Below are 20367 nucleotides of genomic sequence, written 5' to 3' on the forward strand. Positions count from 1 at the left end.
CAGTATCCTTCCACCAGGACCATCAATGGTGCAGGTCTCCTGGTTCTTTAGAAAGTCTAGCTTTCCCAGTTAGGGCAATTTGTGGTCCCCAATGCATGGGCACCATCTGTGTGGTTTCCGCAGACGGATTCAGACCCATTCAACTTGAATGGGTCTGTGATCCGTCCGCCCCCCTACCCCCACAAAAAAATAGAACAAGTTCTATCTTTTTGCGGTACAGATGTAACACCTCAGAGTGTTGTTACCATTCCTACACCCTGCTACTGTCTCTAATGGGCTAACATAAATGTCATCTTTGTATTTCTTTCCAGGTCCTCTACATTGTGGAATGCTATGATTTCTATAATAAGTCTGGTTCACCAGCAGGTGGCAGTGTAAATGACAGAGCTATACTCACCATTCGATTCTCCCCCCTTTGGGCAGAAGTGGACCAGTCCTGTTTCCTCCCAGAAGGGAGGAATCAGGTGGCAGTTCTAGTTTATTTTTCCAGTTTAGACTGCGTATTGGAGCTGAGAAGACCAGGAAGAAGTAGCAGCGAGGGGAAAGTTCCACCAGTTGCTGCAGGAGTTTCTCCAAAGGGGGGGAGAATGGAATGGTGAGTTCCATTCTCTCTAAGTATCTATCTGCCAAATACGTTGCCACCTGCTGGCAAACCAGGCACAGTACATGAGCATAACAGTTACATAGCAAGATTATAAATGCACCATGTGAAGGACCTGGAAATAAATCCAAAGATGACATTAATGTTAACCATAAGAGACAGTAGCGGAGTGCAGAAATGGTAATACCACTCCGGGGTATTACAAGTAGGCATGGAGAGAAACTCCACAGAAGCACTCCATAGTGGGGTTCCGGGCCTCCGTTCTGCACCGAACCTTCCGTATTGCGGACGCATTCAAGTGAATAAGTCTGCATCCGTGATACAGTGCATAAACTGCCGGGGCCCGTATATTGTCCGTGCGCATGAGCCCTTACTCGTATAATGTGAAAGTAATTATCTTACACTGGAGAGGACAGGGCAATACGGCCAAACACCATCAGAAAATGTCACCATGGTGGTTGGATCCCAAGTAGTCACAGCAGTTCTGTCGCTAAAAATTTTACAGCCCAAAAAGTTTTGTGCATAAACAGTCAGACACAAGCAATTCTCTGTCACATTCGAAGTTCATGGAGGTCTATGTTGAAAAGTATAAATATCGCTGGTTCCTCCACCGCCCTGAACATTGTAGGCTTAGTTCAGGCCCAGGAGAGGCAGTTCAGTTAGTGTTAGGGACCCATCTGCAGAAGTCACCTTGACGTTGGTAGATGTGCTTCCATGTATAGTAGGTGGAGTTCCACTTTAATCCAGAATAATCCCTAATCCTTAGTTCTATTGTTTCAATGTGTAATAGTGTGCTGCTGCCATACGTTTTTTGTTTGCTGTCTGCATGTTAGCTCTATGGAGGTGCACATGTGACTTTGGAAGTGCTAGTCTACATTTTCTTGCAGTATGTCTGGAGGGTAGCCCCCTCCTTTAGATTGAGCACTCCCCGCCCATCACCCAGTGATTACGCGTCAGGTAAATGCCACCTATGTTTAATCTTTTGGCACCAAAGTCCGGTATATAATGATGCAATGTCAGTGCATGTTTGACCTCCTGATGAAGCTACAAGAGCGGAACGCGCGTCGAGACATTTCTGTCTATACTACAGCTCTCTTCCCCCGATCATGTCTACAGGTGAGCCCAGTGGGGGCTAATATTTGGATTTATCTGATGATTCCGACCGCTATTCATTATGGGACGTCCTTTTCTTTTATATGATTATTCTTATTGAATTCAGGCTCAATTGTATTACACTTGTACAAACGGAAAATGCAAATGTGATCGCACACTACATCCAGCACTCTGCCCTCCATGCTGGATGAGACATTGGTTTATATTTTGGCCAAAGCATAGTAAGCCACTCACCGCGTCAAGGTCGTCTCAATTGAGTGGTCCCTAACTCTTGCTCCTACCTGTTCATGGGCCATGACAGCCACATTTGGCTCCAGGAGAAGTATATAGTGGGTTCAGCATGCATGTTGGTACTTGCATCTCTGGATCCGATGAAAGCTGTAATGGCACCGGACAGGGTTACAAGCAAAGTGTACTTGGCTTGCATGCTGACCTGCATTCCCTGGATTTTATGTGGCTGTCATGGCCCATAAACAGGTAGGAACAAGAGTTAGGGACCACTCAATTGAGACGACCTTGACGCGGTGAGTGGCTTACTATGCTTTGGCCAAAATATAAACCAATGTCTCATCCAGCATGGAGGGCAGAGTGCTGGATGTAGTGTGCGATCACATTTGCATTTTCCGTTTGTATATGTATTTCGCCATAGTGATCTGCACCTACAGGCAGGTTGTGCTGACTCAACCCCCCACTTTTTTTTTTCTTTGTATTACACTTGTATTTGATATCTGGTCTCATCTGTTATCCCCTTTCTTTTTCGGGGCATGTATTGCACTCTTTTCGGGGGAAGTAGGGCTGTACACCTGTGTTTCCATACAGCATTTAAGGTCACTGCTATCTATTTTTGACATTGTTACCCCTGAGCTATATGTTTTATATATTTTTTCTTCTTGATTTTGTGCAAAAAAAATAATATATTTTTTGATATTCTTTGATGGGTATGTTTTTTTGTTCCTCTCTGGGGAAAAAATTTGTGGGCCACAGAATATAAATATAGCTGTTCCTCCACCACTCTGAACATTTTAGGCTTAGGTTAGGCCCAGGAGAGGCAGTTCTGTTTGTGTTAGGTACCTGTCTGCAGAAGTCACCTTGATGCTGGTAGATGGGCCCGACACACGTTTGATCAAAAAGTGCTCAAAGAGCTTCCATTTTTCATGTATAGTAGGTATAGTACCACTGTAATCCAGAATTATCCCAAATCCCTGTTTTATTGTCTGCATGTATAACAGTGTGCTGCCAGATTTTGTTTGCTGTTTGTATGTTTAAAAATTGACCACAACTTGTGACCTGCATAAAAAAATTGCAGCACGTTTGGCTTTTTTTAGGATTGTCGCATAGTTTTGTGTTATGTCACATGTTACATACAAATGGTTACATTCACTGTCACCAGTTTCAATGTAACAAAGTCCTAGACTTACTGTGAAACATGTCCACCTATGTCCACAGGAGCATGTTGGAGGTGCTGGTGGTCATACGTGGCTCTGCAGGGTGAGGATGTGATGGGAACATTGCAGACATTTAACTTTCATTATTTGTCTCATATTTCTCTCTCTCGCTCTCTCTGACTGGCTCAACAGATAGAAGAGAAGATTGTGGAACAATCTGATGTTCTTCTCCAATGTCATCACTTTTCTGGGACAGTAACAAACTAATAGAATTGCTGAACCCTCCTCTTTATTTCCCGTACCTCTTTTTCAAAGAACTTGTCCAGTTTCCTGATGATGAGATTCCTGTTTCTGAAGTTTTCCATAGAGTAATACATCTGTAGGATACAAGTACAATATAAGCTGGAGGAGGTGGAGACTGAAGAACTGAGGAGTATGGTCAGAAAAGAGACAGAAACCAGGACATGTGCTCCACTCCTCATAGAAGGAGGCGTTTAGAGATTTGCTGTTCCTCTCCCTGATTTCATACATATCCTACTGAAAATACATGGGGGCTTCATACATCTTCATTTACTACTGTCTAGTCATCGCTTATGTCATCCTCAACAGTCTCATGGCCACGTCCCTGACCGCTCACAACATGTGCTCCCACCCGACTGTCATCATCACTAGTTGCATGCCTATATGGTGGAGACATGAGACCGGCCGAGCTCACAGGTGTATGGTGGAGACATGAGACAGGCCGAGCTCACAGGTGTATGGTGGAGACATGAGACAGGACGAGCTCACAGGTGTATGGTGGAGACATGAGACCGGCCGAGCTCACAGGGGTATGGTGGATATATGAGACAGGCCGAGCTCACAGGTGTATGGTGGAGACATGATACAGGCCGAGCTCACAGGTGTATGGTGGATATATGAGACAGGCCGAGCACACAGGTGTATGGTGGAGACATGAGACAGGACGAGCTCACAGGTGTATGGTGGAGACATGAGACCGGCCGAGCTCACAGGTGTATGGTGGAGACATGAGACAGGACGAGCTCACAGGTGTATGGTGGAGACATGAGACTGGCCGAGCTCACAGGTGTATGGTGGAGACATGAGACAGGCCTAGCTCACAGGTGTATGGTGGAGACATGAGACAGGACGAGCTCACAGGTGTATGGTGGAGACATGAGACCGGCCGAGCTCACAGGTGTATGGTGGAGACATGAGACAGGCCGAGCTCACAGGTGTATGGTGGAGACATGAGACAGGCCTAGCTCACAGGTGTATGGTGGAGACATGAGACAGGACGAGCTCACAGGTGTATGGTGGAGACATGAGACCGGCCGAGCTCACAGGGGTATGGTGGAGACATGAGACAGGCCGAGCTCACAGGTGTATGGTGGAGACATGAGACAGGCCTAGCTCACAGGGGTATGGTGGAGACATGAGACAGGCCGAGCTCACAGGTGTATGGTGGAGACATGAGACCGGCCGAGCTCACAGGGGTATGGTGGAGACATGAGACAGGCCGAGCTCACAGGTGTATGGTGGAGACATGAGACAGGCTGAGCGTACAGGTGTATGGTGGACACATGAGACAGGCTGAGCGCACAGGTATATGGTGGTGACATGAGACAGGACGAGCTCACAGGTGTATGGTGGAGACATGAGACCGGCCGAGCTCACAGGTGTATGGTGGAGACATGAGACCGGCCGAGCTCACAGGGGTATGGTGGAGACATGAGACAGGCCGAGCTCACAGGTGTATGGTGGAGACATGAGACAGGCTGAGCGTACAGGTGTATGGTGGAGACATGAGACAGGCCGAGCTCACAGGTGTATGGTGGATATATGAGACAGGCCGAGCGCACAGGTGTATGGTGGATATATGAGACAGGCCGAGCACACAGGTGTATGGTGGAGACATGAGACAGGACGAGCTCACAGGTGTATGGTGGAGACATGAGACCGGCCGAGCTCACAGGGGTATGGTGGAGACATGAGACAGGCCGAGCTCACAGGTGTATGGTGGAGACATGAGACCGGCCGAGCTCACAGGGGTATGGTGGAGACATGAGACAGGCCGAGCTCACAGGTGTATGGTGGAGACATGAGACAGGCTGAGCGTACAGGTGTATGGTGGAGACATGAGACAGGCCGAGCACACATGTGTATGGTGGAGACACGAGACAGGCTGAGCGTACAGGTGTATGGTGGACACATGAGACAGGCCGAGCACATAGGTGTATGGTGGACACATGAGACAGGCTGAGCGCACAGGTATATGGTGGTGACATGAGACAGGCTGAGCGCACAGTTGTATGGTGGAGACATGAGACAGGACGAGCGCACAGGTGTATGGTGGAGACATGAGACCGGCCGAGCTCACAGGTGTATGGTGGAGACATGAGACAGGCCGAGCTCACAGGTGTATGGTGGAGACATGAGACAGGCCGAGCGCACAGGTGTATGGTGGAGACATGAGACAGGCTGAGCGCACAGGTGTATGGTGGAGACATGAAACAGGCAGAGTGCACAGGTGTATGGTGGAGACATGAAACAGGCCGAGCGCACAGGTGTATGGTGGAGACATGAGACAGGCCGAGCGCACAGGTGTATGGTGGAGACATGAGACAGGCTGAGCGCACAGGTGTATGGTGGAGACATAAAACAGGCTGAGCGCACAGGTGTATGGTGGAGACATGAAACAGGCTTAGCGCACAGGTGTATGGTGGAGACATGAGACAGGCCGAGCGCACAGGTGTATGGTGGAGACATGATACAGGCCGAGCGCACAGGTGTATGGTGGAGACATGAGACAGGCTTAGCGCACAGGTGTATGGTGGAGACATGAAACAGGCCGAGTGCACAGGTGTATGGTGGAGACATGAGACAGGCTGAGCGCACAGGTATATGGTGGAGACATGAAACAGGCCGAGCGCACAGGTGTATGGTGGAGACATGAGACAGGCTGAGCGCACAGGTGTATGGTGGAGACATGAAACAGGCCGAGCTCATTTCTTTGTAAGTAATGGGCGCAATGACAGGGAACAGCGAATGCGACACTCACCATCATTGTACCCATCAGATGCTGTGTTCATCGCTGATCGTGGCCTCTGAGAATAATAGTGAGGGCTCTCAGGGGTTAATAATACTCACCTCATCCATTTAAGCTTGAAGAGGTCACCACAGCCATATTGATTTAAGATCCTGCACTAAATATTGCGCATGCGTGAAATTTTGTGCGGGATCTTCAATCAAGATGGCCACGGCGGCTTCTTCACGCTGAAATGGATGAGGTGAGTATGTTTTTTTTTACCGCCATTTCAGGGAAAATTTATCCGTTACCACAAAGCATGAGGAAATTCGGCTTAGCGGCAAATCAAATTTTTCCTGAAGTTCAGATCGAAGTCCACTTCAGATGCTTCAATTTGCTCAACCCTACTTGCGGACAATTGCCTTGTCTCACACTTTATCAATGTTCTGTTTGAGGTTTGCCCTATGAACAGGATAACCAGACTGGAATGAGAATAGCGGCATACGTAGTAAGCAGTGCTGTCCTTAATTCCATTGCATCTGCTTCCACACTCCTGCCTTACACCCTGCCAAAAACACTCAGCACTAAGGGCATCCCAACTACTACCGGGCACCAGGGTGTGCCCCGAGGGGAGAAGGGGCATGCCCTCCTGTCACTGCCCTGCCCTAGGAACCAGCAGTGCGAAGATTGCCACTGTGATCTATGCGTTCAGTTATCAACGCCAGAGATACTACCACTCCCATCTTCTGCTCGCTCCTTCTAGGCCTACTGCAGGAGTACAGAAAAGACAAGATGGAGACAGAATAACCTATAGGGTATTTAGCCATCCACGGTATCAGCATCATGAAGTTCAGACATGAGGTGCAGAGATAGAGTAGGTCAATTAGAATTGGAGATATCACCAAGAGTCTGAGGAGATGAGGTCTTCATAAAGTCTAATGAGTGGACTGACATCAGGGCAAAAGTTCTGGTATTTTGGGTCCAGGATAAAAAGTATCATGGGTTCTGGAAGGTTTCCCTTTATTGAGTTTCCTCTCTTCGTGGTAACATACCGTATGTCCTCTAGACTGGAGATCTGAGACTGAAGGCTCTGCAGCATTACACCAATATAAGGGAATTAACTGCTTGACCAACTGCAGCTATAAAGGGCAACTGGAGGGGGATGGGCTTTGTGTATCCAGAAAGAGTAAAGCAGGGGCTAGGCGACAGATTGATGTAATATTTTGTCTCAGAAGGGTTTTACTCATTCACAGTCTCATCATCTGTGACTATAGAAGCTCATCTCCAGCAGGTTTGTGGCAAAGAAGTAAGGATTTCTTCAGGAGCACTGGAGCTTTCTACCATTGACCTGGCAGTTTGGTTGCAAACCTGTCTAGATACAGTAAAGCCCCTCGATAAGGCCACCCAACTATGACATGTCCTTATAACATCTGGTGACAACCTCTTGTACCAAATCCCAAATACTGTCATGGTGTCTCCTGAGATACAAATATAATATGAGTAACTGGACAGAGGAGATGTCACAGACCATCTCAGCAGATGGAGTCCTATGTTATGTACACTATTATACATCATGTTGTCTTACCTGTGTTGGAGAACTAAACTTAAAGTGCCTCATCTGCAGGAACTCCACAAATGTCTGCAGAACAGAGAAATTACAAGGATTAATAGTGTGAATGCTCCCATGAAGAGTCCGGTTATGAGTCAATGAAGAGTCAGAATAGGACCAAGAGCTACAGCATTAACACACCTCACACAATGAAGATTTAGATTCTGGACTAGAGCACGAGACGGTAAAAAATAGACATGGGACCTAGAACCTGCATTTAGGACGGTGACCTCCTTTATTTGCAGCATGTGGGACTGCTGATGTCCCTGTATGGACTGACTAGTTACCGGAGAGAATAGGAGGAGAATGTGTACGGTCATTGTGTGATGCCCAGTATGGGCAGTGTGACGATCGTGCCTGTGGCCTATTCCACAGGTTAGTGATGTGATGCACTAGAGCCTATAGAGGTCTGCAGGTGGATTAAGGTGGGTAGACTGATATTCAGAATGAGGGCTAGGTAGAAAGCTATGGACGAGGGAGGTTTGCAGGATGCTATGAAAACAGGGTGTAGGCTGAGAACATCACTGGCCTGGATGAGGTTACCTCTAGTGAATTCATCTGTGACCATAGTGGTAGTGTCAGCCTGAAGGAAATCAGAACGAGGTGACTGTGGTGCTGAGCTCAATCTGCAGGAGACTATTAGTGGGACCAGTTGGGACATGGGAAGGAGTTGAGAACATGACTGGTTGCCTTGGGATTGACCAGTCTGATTCATTTGTGTGGAGAATCCCAACTGGTTTCTAGAGGGAGCTCTTTAGGGCCATGGTGTAGTTTTGAGGGTGGATAATGGCAATAAATAGTGGAAGCTGAGGAGAAGTTGGGCCTGTGTGAAGTAACACGGTCATTTGGACTGACCTGTAGAATATATTGTTCTGTTAAATAAAAATACCCTATTATGGGTATTGATCAGGAGCTCTGAGTCTTCACAAAGTCATAGCCACCATCACACCGACAAGCTGAATAACTTGCACTTAACTAGTCTACAAAAGGAAACCAACCACTCTGGTAACATCATCACCCCACTGTAATCACATCTGCCCCTCTAATGTGTGCTGTCCATGGACCTGCACTTCTTCCCAGGAACAAGCTACCCCCCTCCCCACCCACCAAAAAAATAAAAACACACAACTGTTCATACAGATCTACATTAATTTTTCTCGCATTTAAATACAAACCTCCAGTTGTTGCCTCAAATTGCCACATTTTATGATATTCCCCCCAGAATCAATTTTCGGATAGTTCCAAATTGTGTTCATCAGGTCACAGATGTACGTAGTAAAGTGGCGACGGAAACACGCATCTGCAGCTATAAAACAAGACAGTTCACACATGAATGTTCTCTAGAAAGATACAATTTCCAGGTGGCAAAATGAAGCAATGAACATGGATGCTGCAGGTTACATTCATGTCCGGATTAACAGACTACACAAATTGTAGTCACCTGGGAGATCTCCCTCTGCCAATCTCAGGAACTCATTTCCAGGATGCGGTAAGAGGAAGGCACTGACCGATTGACTGTTAAGTATCTGGACCACACTGTTACAATGTCTACTGTTCTCCAATTTCTGGAAAAATCATTAAAACAGATCCATCAAAAATTCTAAATCAAACTCCTGAGAACATGCAATGTTACATAAAACTCCTCCAGAAGTGTCTTTTCTTACCTCCCTTACCTTCCTTAGCCTCCTTACTTCCTATTCCTCCTGTACCTTGTTTATCTCCTTTGCATCCCTTACCCTCCTTACCTCTCTTTCCCTCTGTACCATCCTTACCTTCCTTCCCTGATCCCCCACCTTCCTTACCTTTTATACCTTTTTATTCCCCTTACCTTCATTGCCTTCCTTTTCTCCCTTACCTTTCTTATGTTCCTTACTTTCCTTATCCTCCTTGCTTCCCTTACTTTCCTTATGTTCCTTACTTTCCTTATCCTCCTTGCTTCCCTTACTTTCCTTATGTTCCTTACTTTCCTTATCCTCCTTGCTTCCCTTACTTTCCTTATCCTCCTTGCTTCCCTTACTTTCCTTACGTTCCTTATCCCTCTTACCTTCCTTACTTCCTTTACCTATCTTTTTCCGTCTTTATCTCTCTTACCATCCTTACTTTTCTTACTCTTTTACCCTCCACAACATCTGTATATAATGAAAGCGCAGAATGAATGGAGAATGAGATGTTCAAATATTGATATCCAGATCCCAGAATTAAAATGAATATCCTTTACTAATTTCATGAATTAAAAAACCCGAAGAACATACCTTGATCTTGTCAATGCCTTTTAAATGAGAGGTTACAAAAAACTTTACTGAATGGGAAGGACTACGTCTATTCCGAAACGCGGCGGAGGTTTGGTGGACTGAGGAGGCATCCGTAGTACCTGTGTGTGACGTCACACCGAAGGTTCCCTTGTAAACAACCACAACGCTTCCCCCGCGCGTGTGTGCTACCGGCCGGAGCCGTACGCGCGAGAAGAGGAAGCAGAAGACAACATCAGAGCCGGGAGTGAACACAGAAGGAAGACTCCCCTGGATTAAATTCACAGTGCAGCGATATTGGCAAGTATTCTCTGCCTCTGTATACAGTACTTCTATATGAATGTGTAATAACAGCAGGATTCATTATTCTTAGTTCTTCATATATGTATTTTACTGAACTGTGACAAGATAGGTCGCTCATTTACCTTCCATCACACATTTTTGCAGAGTCAGCGCGGGTTCAGCCACGCACAAATATTCAGAAACTAAATTTAAGGGGGTAGGCAATTAACCCCTTCGAACCCAGCAGCGACAGGACTCACACAAAACTTTACAGTATAGTGTGGCTCCTCACGGTAACGGCAGCGCGGGTATCCTTAGCTCACTTTGTTAGATATTTATTTATTTATTTTATGCACTTATATAGCACCGCAGCGCTTTACAGACATTAGCATCCAACTGTCCCCAATGGGGCCCACAATCTAAGGTCCCTATTGGTCTTAGATGGAGTGTGGGAGGAAACCCACACAAACACGTAGAGAAACCAGTGGACACCAGGGACTGTGATAAGAAACCAGTGGACACCAGGGACTGTGATAAGGAACCACTGGACACCAGGGACTGTGATAAGAAACCAGTGGACACCAGGGACTGTGATAAGAAACCAGTGGACACCAGGGACTGTGATAAGAAACCAGTGGACACCAGGGACTGTGATAAGAAACCAGTGGACACCAGGGACTGTGATAAGAAACCAGTGGACACCAGGGACTGTGATAAGGAACCACTGGACACCAGGGACTGTGATAAGAAACCAGTGGACACCAGGGACTGTGATAAGAAACCAGTGGACACCAGGGACTGTGATAAGAAACCAGTGGACACCAGGGACTGTGATAAGTAACCAGTGGACACCAGGGACTGTGATAAGAAACCAGTGGACATCAGGGACTGTGATAAGAAACCAGTGGACACCAGGGACTGTGATAAGTAACCAGTGGACACCAGGGACTGTGATAAGAAACCAGTGAACACCAGGGACTGTGATAAGAAACCAGTGGACACCAGGGACTGTGATATGAAACCAGTGGACACCAGGGACTGTGATAAGAAACCAGTGGACACCAGGGACTGTGATAAGAAACCAGTGGACATCAGGGACTGTGATAAGAAACCAGTGGACATCAGGGACTGTGATAAGAAACCAGTGGACACCAGGGACTGTGATAAGAAGCCAGTGGACACCAGGGACTGTGATAAGAAACCAGTGGACACCAAGGACTGTGATAAGAAACCAGTGGACACCAGGGACTGTGATAATAAACCAGTGGACACCAGGGACTGTGATAAGAAACCAGTGGACACCAGGGACTGTGATAAGAAACCAGTGGACACCAGGTACTGTGATAAGAAACCAGTGGACACCAGGGACTGTGATAAGAAACCAGTGGACACCAGGGACTGTGATAAGAAGCCAGTGGACACCAGGGACTGTGATAAGAAACCAGTGGACATCAGGGACTGTGATAAGAAACCAGTGGACACCAGAGACTGTGATAAGGAACCACTGGACACCAGGGACTGTGATAAGAAGCCAGTGGACACCAGGGACTGTGATAAGAAGCCAGTGGACACCAGGGACTGTGATAAGAAACCAGTGAACACCAGGGACTGTGATAAATAACCAGTGGACACCAGGGACTGTGATAAGAAACCAGTGGACACCAGGGACTGGGATAAGAAACCAGTGGACATCAGGGACTGTGATAAGAAACCAGTGGACACCAGGGACTGTGATAAGAAACCAGTGGACACCAGGGACTGTGATAAGAAACCAGTGGACACCAGGGACTGTGATAAGAAGCCAGTGGACACCAGGGACTGTGATAAGAAACCAGTGGACACCAGGGACTGTGATAAGAAACCAGTGGACACCAGGGACTGTGATAAGAAACCAGTGGACACCAGGGACTGTGATAAGTAACCAGTGGACACCAGGGACTGTGATAAGAAACCAGTGGACACCAGGAACTGTGATAAGAAACCAGTGGACACCAGGGACTGTGATAAGGAACCACTGGACACCAGGGACTTTGATAAGAAACCAGTGGACATCAGGGACTGTGATAAGAAGCCAGTGGACACCAGGGACTGTGATAAGAAACCAGTGGACACCAGGGACTGTGATAAGAAACCAGTGGACACCAGGGACTGTGATAAGAAACCAGTGGACACCAGGGACTGTGATAAGAAACCAGTGGACACCAGGGACTGTGATAAGAAACCAGTGGACATCAGGGACTGTACTAAGAAACCAGTGGACACCAGGGACTGTGATAAGTAACCAGTGGACATCAGGGACTGTGATAAGTAACCAGTGGACATCAGGGACTGTGATAAGTAACTAGTGGACATCAGGGACTGTGATAAGAAACCAGTGGACACCAGGGACTGTGATAAGAAACCAGTGGACACCAAGGACTAAGCACATAATTGACAGATCAGTCCCAGGAAGTGAGATGAGAGCTTAGCGGAGGAGAGAAGCATGTACTGTAGCTGATGATGTGTAACCCCCTTTCCCCCCCCCCCGGGAAGTCTCCAGAAGGGAAATATAGAGAGGGAGACTCAGGGCCAAGGTTATCTGATCCTTTCTGTAGTTCCACTGTCCAGCCAGAGACGAAGTAGACTTTTGTGTGTTAAGGCAACCTTTTCAAAGAACAAGCTAAAGCCTGTATTGACCAGCCCGACCGAGCCTGTTGTCTGGATTTGCCGCTCAGCCATCTTATTGTATACCAAGGCACTTCTACTGGATGATAACGACCCCAAGGCAATTATTCAATTAAAGTTCCAGTTTGTTTAACTCGGTCTTCATTATTGACGAACACCAGGGACCCTGCCTCCACAGCACCTTAAACCCAGACCACCAAGGGCCCCTCAACCACCATCTGCCGGGAGTCCCTGTAATCAGAGTGTGCCCCGAAGGAACTGGTGCTGTCCTTCCAGTCACTGCACGCCGGCCCAGGGAGCTCTACAGAACTGTGACTAAACTACTACTACCCCCATCGGCCCACCATAGCTCACATATTGCCCCTGTGGCCCGGTGACTACAAATTTAATGCAGTAAGGTTTTCTCATCTCACTTGTATTTCATGGTCCAGGTAACGCTGTCCGGCTTCTCTTCCACAATTTTCAGGATCATTCCAGTCTCGCACCAGGAGGTCTAAGTTCTGTCGTAAAAACATTTGTAGAAAGATAAATTATTTCATAGAGAATATGTCAGCAAGTAAACCGTGCAATACATACCACAGGTCGGTCAGCAGATCTGTCCCAATGACACAGGCTGACCTGTTACACGTGCGCTCAGCAGCTGGAGGCACGCAAATGATCCTCTAGGTGCAATGGGGGCGTTACCATTGCACCTAGAGACTCTGCTCTCTCTACAACTGCCTGGCCCTATCAATCAAAGTGCAGAGGGAGCAGCAGTTGCAGGGAGAGCACAGCCTCTAGGAGTTCTGGCAATGTCCCAGTTGCTCCTAGAATTTATCTCAGTAAGGGCGGGTTCACATTGGCGTTATGGAATTCTAGGATGGAATGCAAAACGGAAGCTTTTAAGAGATCCGTCCTAATACATGTCCATGGGGACACATAACTGTTCCGTTTTTTTCCATTATACATGACTGAAAAACGTCCTGTCTGTTCTGTTCCATTGTACATGACTGTCGACACAACTATTTTTTCCGTTACATATAACGGAACTGTTATTTGCCCCCATAGACATGTATTAGGACGGAGCAAAACAGAATGTCTCTTAAAGGGTTCCGTTTTACATTTCGTCCTAAAATTCTAATTCTAAATTTATTTTTAAACAATTTTTTATTTCAAATACAAATCACATCTGATGCCCAGAGGAGAACAAAGCCACTGACCTCGTTTATACATATTCACATACAGTCAAGTCCCATTATTATGACCACCAGCTAACCCCAGAGTAACCATCATATGCAGCACAGACAGCAGCTAGACGGGCCAGAGTGACTATAAGGTCCTTGTAGGTTGTCACAGGTATCTGGAGCCATGTTGACTGCAGGGGATCCCACAACTGCTGGAGGGGAAGTAAAGGAGGATTCATAGAGTGAACATGACCATTGATGTGCTCCCAAAGATGCTCAATTGGGTTCAAGTTTGGGGAATTAGGGGATAGGGTAGTACTTTAAAGTCTTGCTCATGCTCTCCCAACCAATGTCGGACATTTCTTGCTGTGTGACATGTCACATTGTCTTACATGGAAGATCCGGTCCGCCCCAGGGTAAAAGGTGTACGTGATCTGCAAGGATGGATTCACACCTAAACCAGTTTAGAGGGCATTCTACATGAATGGCCCCACTAAATGCCAGGAAAACCTTCCCCAGTCCAGGGCCGTCTTTTCCAATGGGCACGCTGGGCAGTTGCCCGGGGGCCCCACTTGCCTGGGGGCCCGCCTGCCCAGTGAACCCACCACCCGCGGGAACGGCCGCCTAACACACACAGGTTGCCCCCCCAGTTGAATACTAATGAGCGCTTCCATTATGGAAGCGCTCATTAGAACCGAGAGACCAGGAAGTGGTGAACGCTCTGTACTCACCACTTCCTGGTCCTCGGCTGTGCAGGGCTGCGCACAGCGTGAGGGCGCTCTGTGACCTCACGCTGTGCGCGCCAGTTCAGAGCACAGAGTCGACTGAGGAGAGGCAGGCGGCGTCCAGGAGCAGGAGAGGTAAGTGATTTTTTATTTTATAAGAAAATGTGGCTGCTGGGGGCATAAGGGGGCTAATGGAGAGGCATATGGGGGCTAATGGAGAGGCATATGGGGGGCTAATGGAGAGGCATATGGGGGGCTAATGGAGAGAGGCATATGGGGGGCTAATGGAGAGAGGCATATGGGGGGCTAATGGAGAGGCATATGGGGGCTAATGGAGAGGCATATGGGGGCTAATGAGGCATATGGGGGCTAATGGAGAGGCATATGGGGGCTAATGGAGAGGCATATGGGGGCTAATGAGGCATATGGGGGCTAATGGAGAGGCATATGGGGGCTAATGAGGCATATGGGGGCTAATGGAGAGGCATATGGGGGCTAATGGAGAGGCATATGGGGGCTAATGAGGCATATGGGGGCTAATGGAGAGGCATATGGGGGCTAATGGAGAGGCATATGGGGGCTAATGAGGCATATGGGGGCTAATGGAGAGGCATATGGGGGCTAATGGAGAGGCATATGGGGGCTAATGAGGCATATGGGGGCTAATGGAGAGGCATATGGGGGCTAATGGAGAGGCATATGGGGGCTAATGAGGCATATGGGGGCTAATGAGGCATATGGGGGCTAATGGAGAGGCATATGGGGGCTAATGATGAGAGGCATATGGGGGCTAATGATGAGAGGCATATGGGGGCTAATGATGAGAGGCATATGGGGGCTAATGAGGCATATGGGGGCTAATGATGAGAGGCATATGGGGCTAATGATGAGAGGCATATGGGGCTAATGATGTGAGGCATATGGGGGCTAATGATGAGAGGCAGCATATGGGGGCTAATGATGAGAGGCAGCATATGGGGGCTAATGATGAGAGGCAGCATATGGGGGCTAATGATGAGAGGCAGCATATGGGGGCTAATGAGAGGCATAATAACACTGTCATCCACAGATGCCCCCATAACAGTGTGTCTTCCACAGATCCACCATAACAGTGCGCCTGCGCACTGACGAGAGACAGAAAGAAGGGGAAAGAATCCGCGGAAGCAAGCAGAGGACGGCACAGCAGACGACTGAACAGCTTCTTTTGTAAGTAAATAGTTTTATTATAAATGTATCCCTGCATACCGCAATTCTCTCATATTTTGTAATCTTATTTATATATACTTATTTTGTTTTTGCCCCCCCATTTTTGACTGTGGTATCTTTGTGCCCCCCTATATATTATTCCTATATTAAACACTGATTTTGTTGAAAGTACCAATAAATATCGCCTTATTGATAATTTGCATTTTTATTCTAGTGCGTGATTGTGTAGACAGGGCCCCAGTGCACTGTATTGCCCAGGGGCCTATAATGCTCTTAAGATGGCACTGCCCCAGTCCATAACGTTGCCTCCACCAGCTTGTGTTCTACCAGCAAAGGGTGCACAGTGTTTGTCCTCTGATGTTTCTCGCCTGACATGCCAATGTCCTTCAGTTCCATGAAGCAGAAAACATGACACATCGGCGTAGACCACCCTTTACCAGTCATTCAAGGTCCCATTCTGATAATGCTGTAAAAACTAAAGACTGTTCTGAAGATGGAATTTTATTAGCAAAGATGCAGTGACCATTCGTCTGCTCCGGATCACCATACACAGTGGGGCTTACTGACTTGTGTTACACACACATTTGGTAACCACCTGGTTAATTTTGGCAGCGAGCTGCTCCACTCGTGCACCTTCATAGCTGACATTCACCTCTCACATCATTGGAACATGGTGCTCCACAGTTTCCGCTTCACTTATTCACAATGGTACCGTTTGTAAACTCACAATACATTTCACTAGAGCAGCACAAGAACAGTTCACACTGAGCAGGTTCAGAAATACCACCGGGGCCTGAAAGCCAATAAGCAAACAATAAATCACACTTTTTAACTATGAAAACAGCGAGGGATATGTGTGCAGACAGCCTATCACACCTTATATACCCACCGAGGGATATGTGTGCAGACAGCCTATCACACCTTATATACCCACCGAGGGATATGTGTGCAGACAGCCTATCACACCTTATATACCCACCGAGGGATATGTGTGCAGACAGCCTATCACACCTTATATACCCACCGAGGGATATGTCTGCAGACAGCCTATCACACCTTATATACCCACCGAGGGATATGTCTGCAGACAGCCTATCACACCTTATATACCCACTATGGGATATGTGTGGTGCAGACAGCCTATCAAACACGTTATATACCCACCGAGAGATATGTGTGCAGACAGCCTATCACACCTTACATACCCACCGAGGGATATGTCTGCAGACAGCCTATCACACCTTATATACCCACTGAGGGATATGTGTGCAGACAGCCTATCAAACACGTTATATACCCACCGAGAGATATGTGTGCAGACAGCCTATCACACCTTAGGCTGGGTTCAGATCTGAGCGTTTTACAGCGCGTTCCTACGCGCTGTAAAACGCTCAACAGGCAAGAACCAATGATTCCCTATGGGAATGGTTCTCACCTGAGCGTTTTACAGCGCGTACAATCGTGCTGTAAAACGCCCGACGCCCCAAGAAGTACAGGAGCTTCTTTGGGGCGTCTTGTCGCGCGTTCCCGTACATAGACTTCCGCGGGAACGCGCGCCAATGGGCGTTTGCTTGTCTCTGTATGCGCGATTGCAAACGCCCGTACAATTGCGCATACAGAGCGTACGTTCAAGTACGCTCAGGTCTGAACCTAGCGTTATATATCTGCGGGATATGTCTGCAGACAGCCTATCACACCTTATATACCCACCGAGGGATATGTCTGCAGACAGCCTATTACACCTTATATACCCACTGAGGGATATGTGTGCAGACAGCCTATCAAACACGTTATATACCCACCAAGGGAAATATGCGCAGACAGCCTATCACACCTTACATACCCACAGAGGGATATGTGTGCAGACAGCCTATCACACCTTACATACACACAGAGGGATATGTGTGCAGGCAGCCTATCACACCTTACATACCCACAGAGGGATATGTGTGCAGACAGCCTATTACATCTTATAAACCCATGAGAGATATGTGTGCAGACAGCCTATCACACCTTATATACCCACAGAGGGATATGTGTGCAGACAGCCTATCACACCTTACATACCCACAGAGGGATATGTGTGCAGACAGCCTATTAAACCTTATATACCCACAGAGGGATATGTGTGCAGACAGCCTATCACACACCTTATATACACACCAAGGGATATGTGTGCAGACAGCCTATCACACCTTATATACCCACAGAGGGATATGTGTGCAGACAGCCTATCACACCTTATATACCCACCGAGGGATATGTGTGCAGACAGCCTATCACACCTTACATACCCGCAGAGGGATATGTGCGCAGACAGCCTATCACACCTTATATACCCACTGAGGGATATGTGCGAAGACAACATATCACATCTCTCATATACCTACGAGGAATATGTGTGCAAACAGCCTGTCATACACCTTGTATACCCACCAAAGGATATGTCTGCAGAGAGCCTATCACACATCTTATAATCACACTGAGGGATATGTGTGCAGACAGCCTATGACACCTTATATACCCACCGAAGGATATGTGTACAGACAGCCTATCACACCTTATATACCCACCGAAGGGATATGTGTGCAGACAGCCTATCACACCTTATATACCCACCGAAGGATATGTGTACAGACAGCCTATCACATACCTTTTATACCCACTGAAGGATATGTGTGCAGGAGGCTCCTGACAAAGCCAAGGCGAAACGCTTGTTGAGGTGTGTTCTTGGACCCCTTGCCCCACGCTCCCTCAAACATGTCCACAGGTTGGTTATTGTCCTAAACTCGGTTTATGTTCTATTTATTAGTTAGTTTGTTTTTTCTTTATGTTTCTTCTGGTTCTACAGCGACTTAGGGGTGGTTAACCCTTTGGGTGGGTATGTCAGGTCTAAAGATGAGCGAATCGACTCGGATGAAACATCTGAAGTCGATTTGCATAAAACTGTGTTTTAATACTGTACGGAGCAATCGTTTCGTACAGTATTAGAATGTATTGGCTCCGATGAGCCGAAGTTGCGAGACTTCGCATAATAACTTCAGAAATTGATTTATTCTGTAAAAAAACATTTCCCGAACTCGGGTTAGGTTCCCAGATACCAGTCATCGGAGCCAAGACATTCTAATACGCTCGCTCCTTACAGTATTGAAACAAAGTTTTATGCGAATCGACTTTGGATGTTTCATCTGAAGTCGATTCGCTCATCCCTAGTTACTTCCTTCCCTCTGTAGCATTAGGTTTGCCATGTAGATTTGTTATCATTATTTCCAGATATTATTTGTATTGGTACAGGCTTACCTACCTGTGTGTTATGTACATGTATGTCCATCTTTTGTGGGAGCTATGTGTGTGCTTTGGGATCCATACTCAGTACGGCGTTTGTGGGCATTGCTCCATATACAAATGTTTTGTCTCCAAAATACCATTAGAAGAGAATAGGTGATAGGGTGGGAGAGTATAAGAAGATTATAGAGAATAGACGATAGGGAGGGACAGTATAAGAAGATTATAGAGAATAGACAATAGGCAGGGACAGTATAAGAAGATTATAGGGAGAGAATAGGTGATAGGGAGGGACAGTATAAGAAGATTATAGAGAGAGAATAGGTGATAGGGAGGGACAGTATAAGAAGATTATAGAGAGAGAGAATAGGTGATAGGGAGGGATAGTATAAGAAGATTATAGGGAGAGAATAGGTAATAAAGAAGGGACAGTATAAGAAAATTATAGAGGGAGAATAGGTGATAGGGAGGGATGGTATAAAAAGATTATAGGGAGAGAATAGGTGATAGGGAGGGACAATATAAGTAGATTATAGGGAGAGAATAGGTAATAAAGAAGGGACAGTATAAGAAGATTATAGAGAGAGAATAGGTGATAGGGAGGGACAGTATAAGAAGATTATAGAGAGAGAGAATAGGTGATAGGGAGGGATAGTATAAGAAGATTATAGGGAGAGAATAGGTAATAAAGAAGGGACAGTATAAGAAAATTATAGAGGGAGAATAGGTGATAGGGAGGGATGGTATAAAAAGATTATAGGGAGAGAATAGGTGATAGGGAGGGACAATATAAGTAGATTATAGGGAGAGAATAGGTAATAAAGAAGGGACAGTATAAGAAGATTATAGAGGGAGAATAGGTGATAGGGAGGGACAGTATAAGAAGATTATAGGGAGAGAATAGGTGATAGGGAGGGACAGTATAAGAAGATTATAGGGAGAGAATAGGTGATAGGGAGGGATGGTATAAGAAGATTATAGGGAGAGAATAGGTGATAGGGAGGGATAGTATAAGAAGATTATAGGGAGAGAATAGGTAATAAAGAAGGGACAGTAT

The 20367-nt window shown here is 46.8% G+C and overlaps 1 protein-coding gene across 1 annotated transcript in view; it reads right to left on the bottom strand.

Annotated features, from left to right (window-relative positions):
- Positions 1 to 20367, bottom strand: part of LOC121008435 (RING finger protein 112-like) — a 112141-nt gene that overhangs the window by 41674 nt on the left and 50100 nt on the right. Inside the window, exons 9-13 of the mRNA XM_040440981.1 lie at positions 13345 to 13431; positions 9178 to 9301; positions 8912 to 9042; positions 7713 to 7766; positions 3402 to 3476 (exon numbers count right to left, since the gene is read on the bottom strand). Of these exons, the coding sequence (XP_040296915.1) occupies positions 3402 to 3476; positions 7713 to 7766; positions 8912 to 9042; positions 9178 to 9301; positions 13345 to 13431 (471 nt within the window). The remainder of the gene's footprint in view (positions 1 to 3401; positions 3477 to 7712; positions 7767 to 8911; positions 9043 to 9177; positions 9302 to 13344; positions 13432 to 20367) is intronic.

This window comes from Bufo bufo, chromosome 7 (assembly GCF_905171765.1).
Source record: "Bufo bufo chromosome 7, aBufBuf1.1, whole genome shotgun sequence".
NCBI lineage: Eukaryota > Metazoa > Chordata > Amphibia > Anura > Bufonidae > Bufo > Bufo bufo.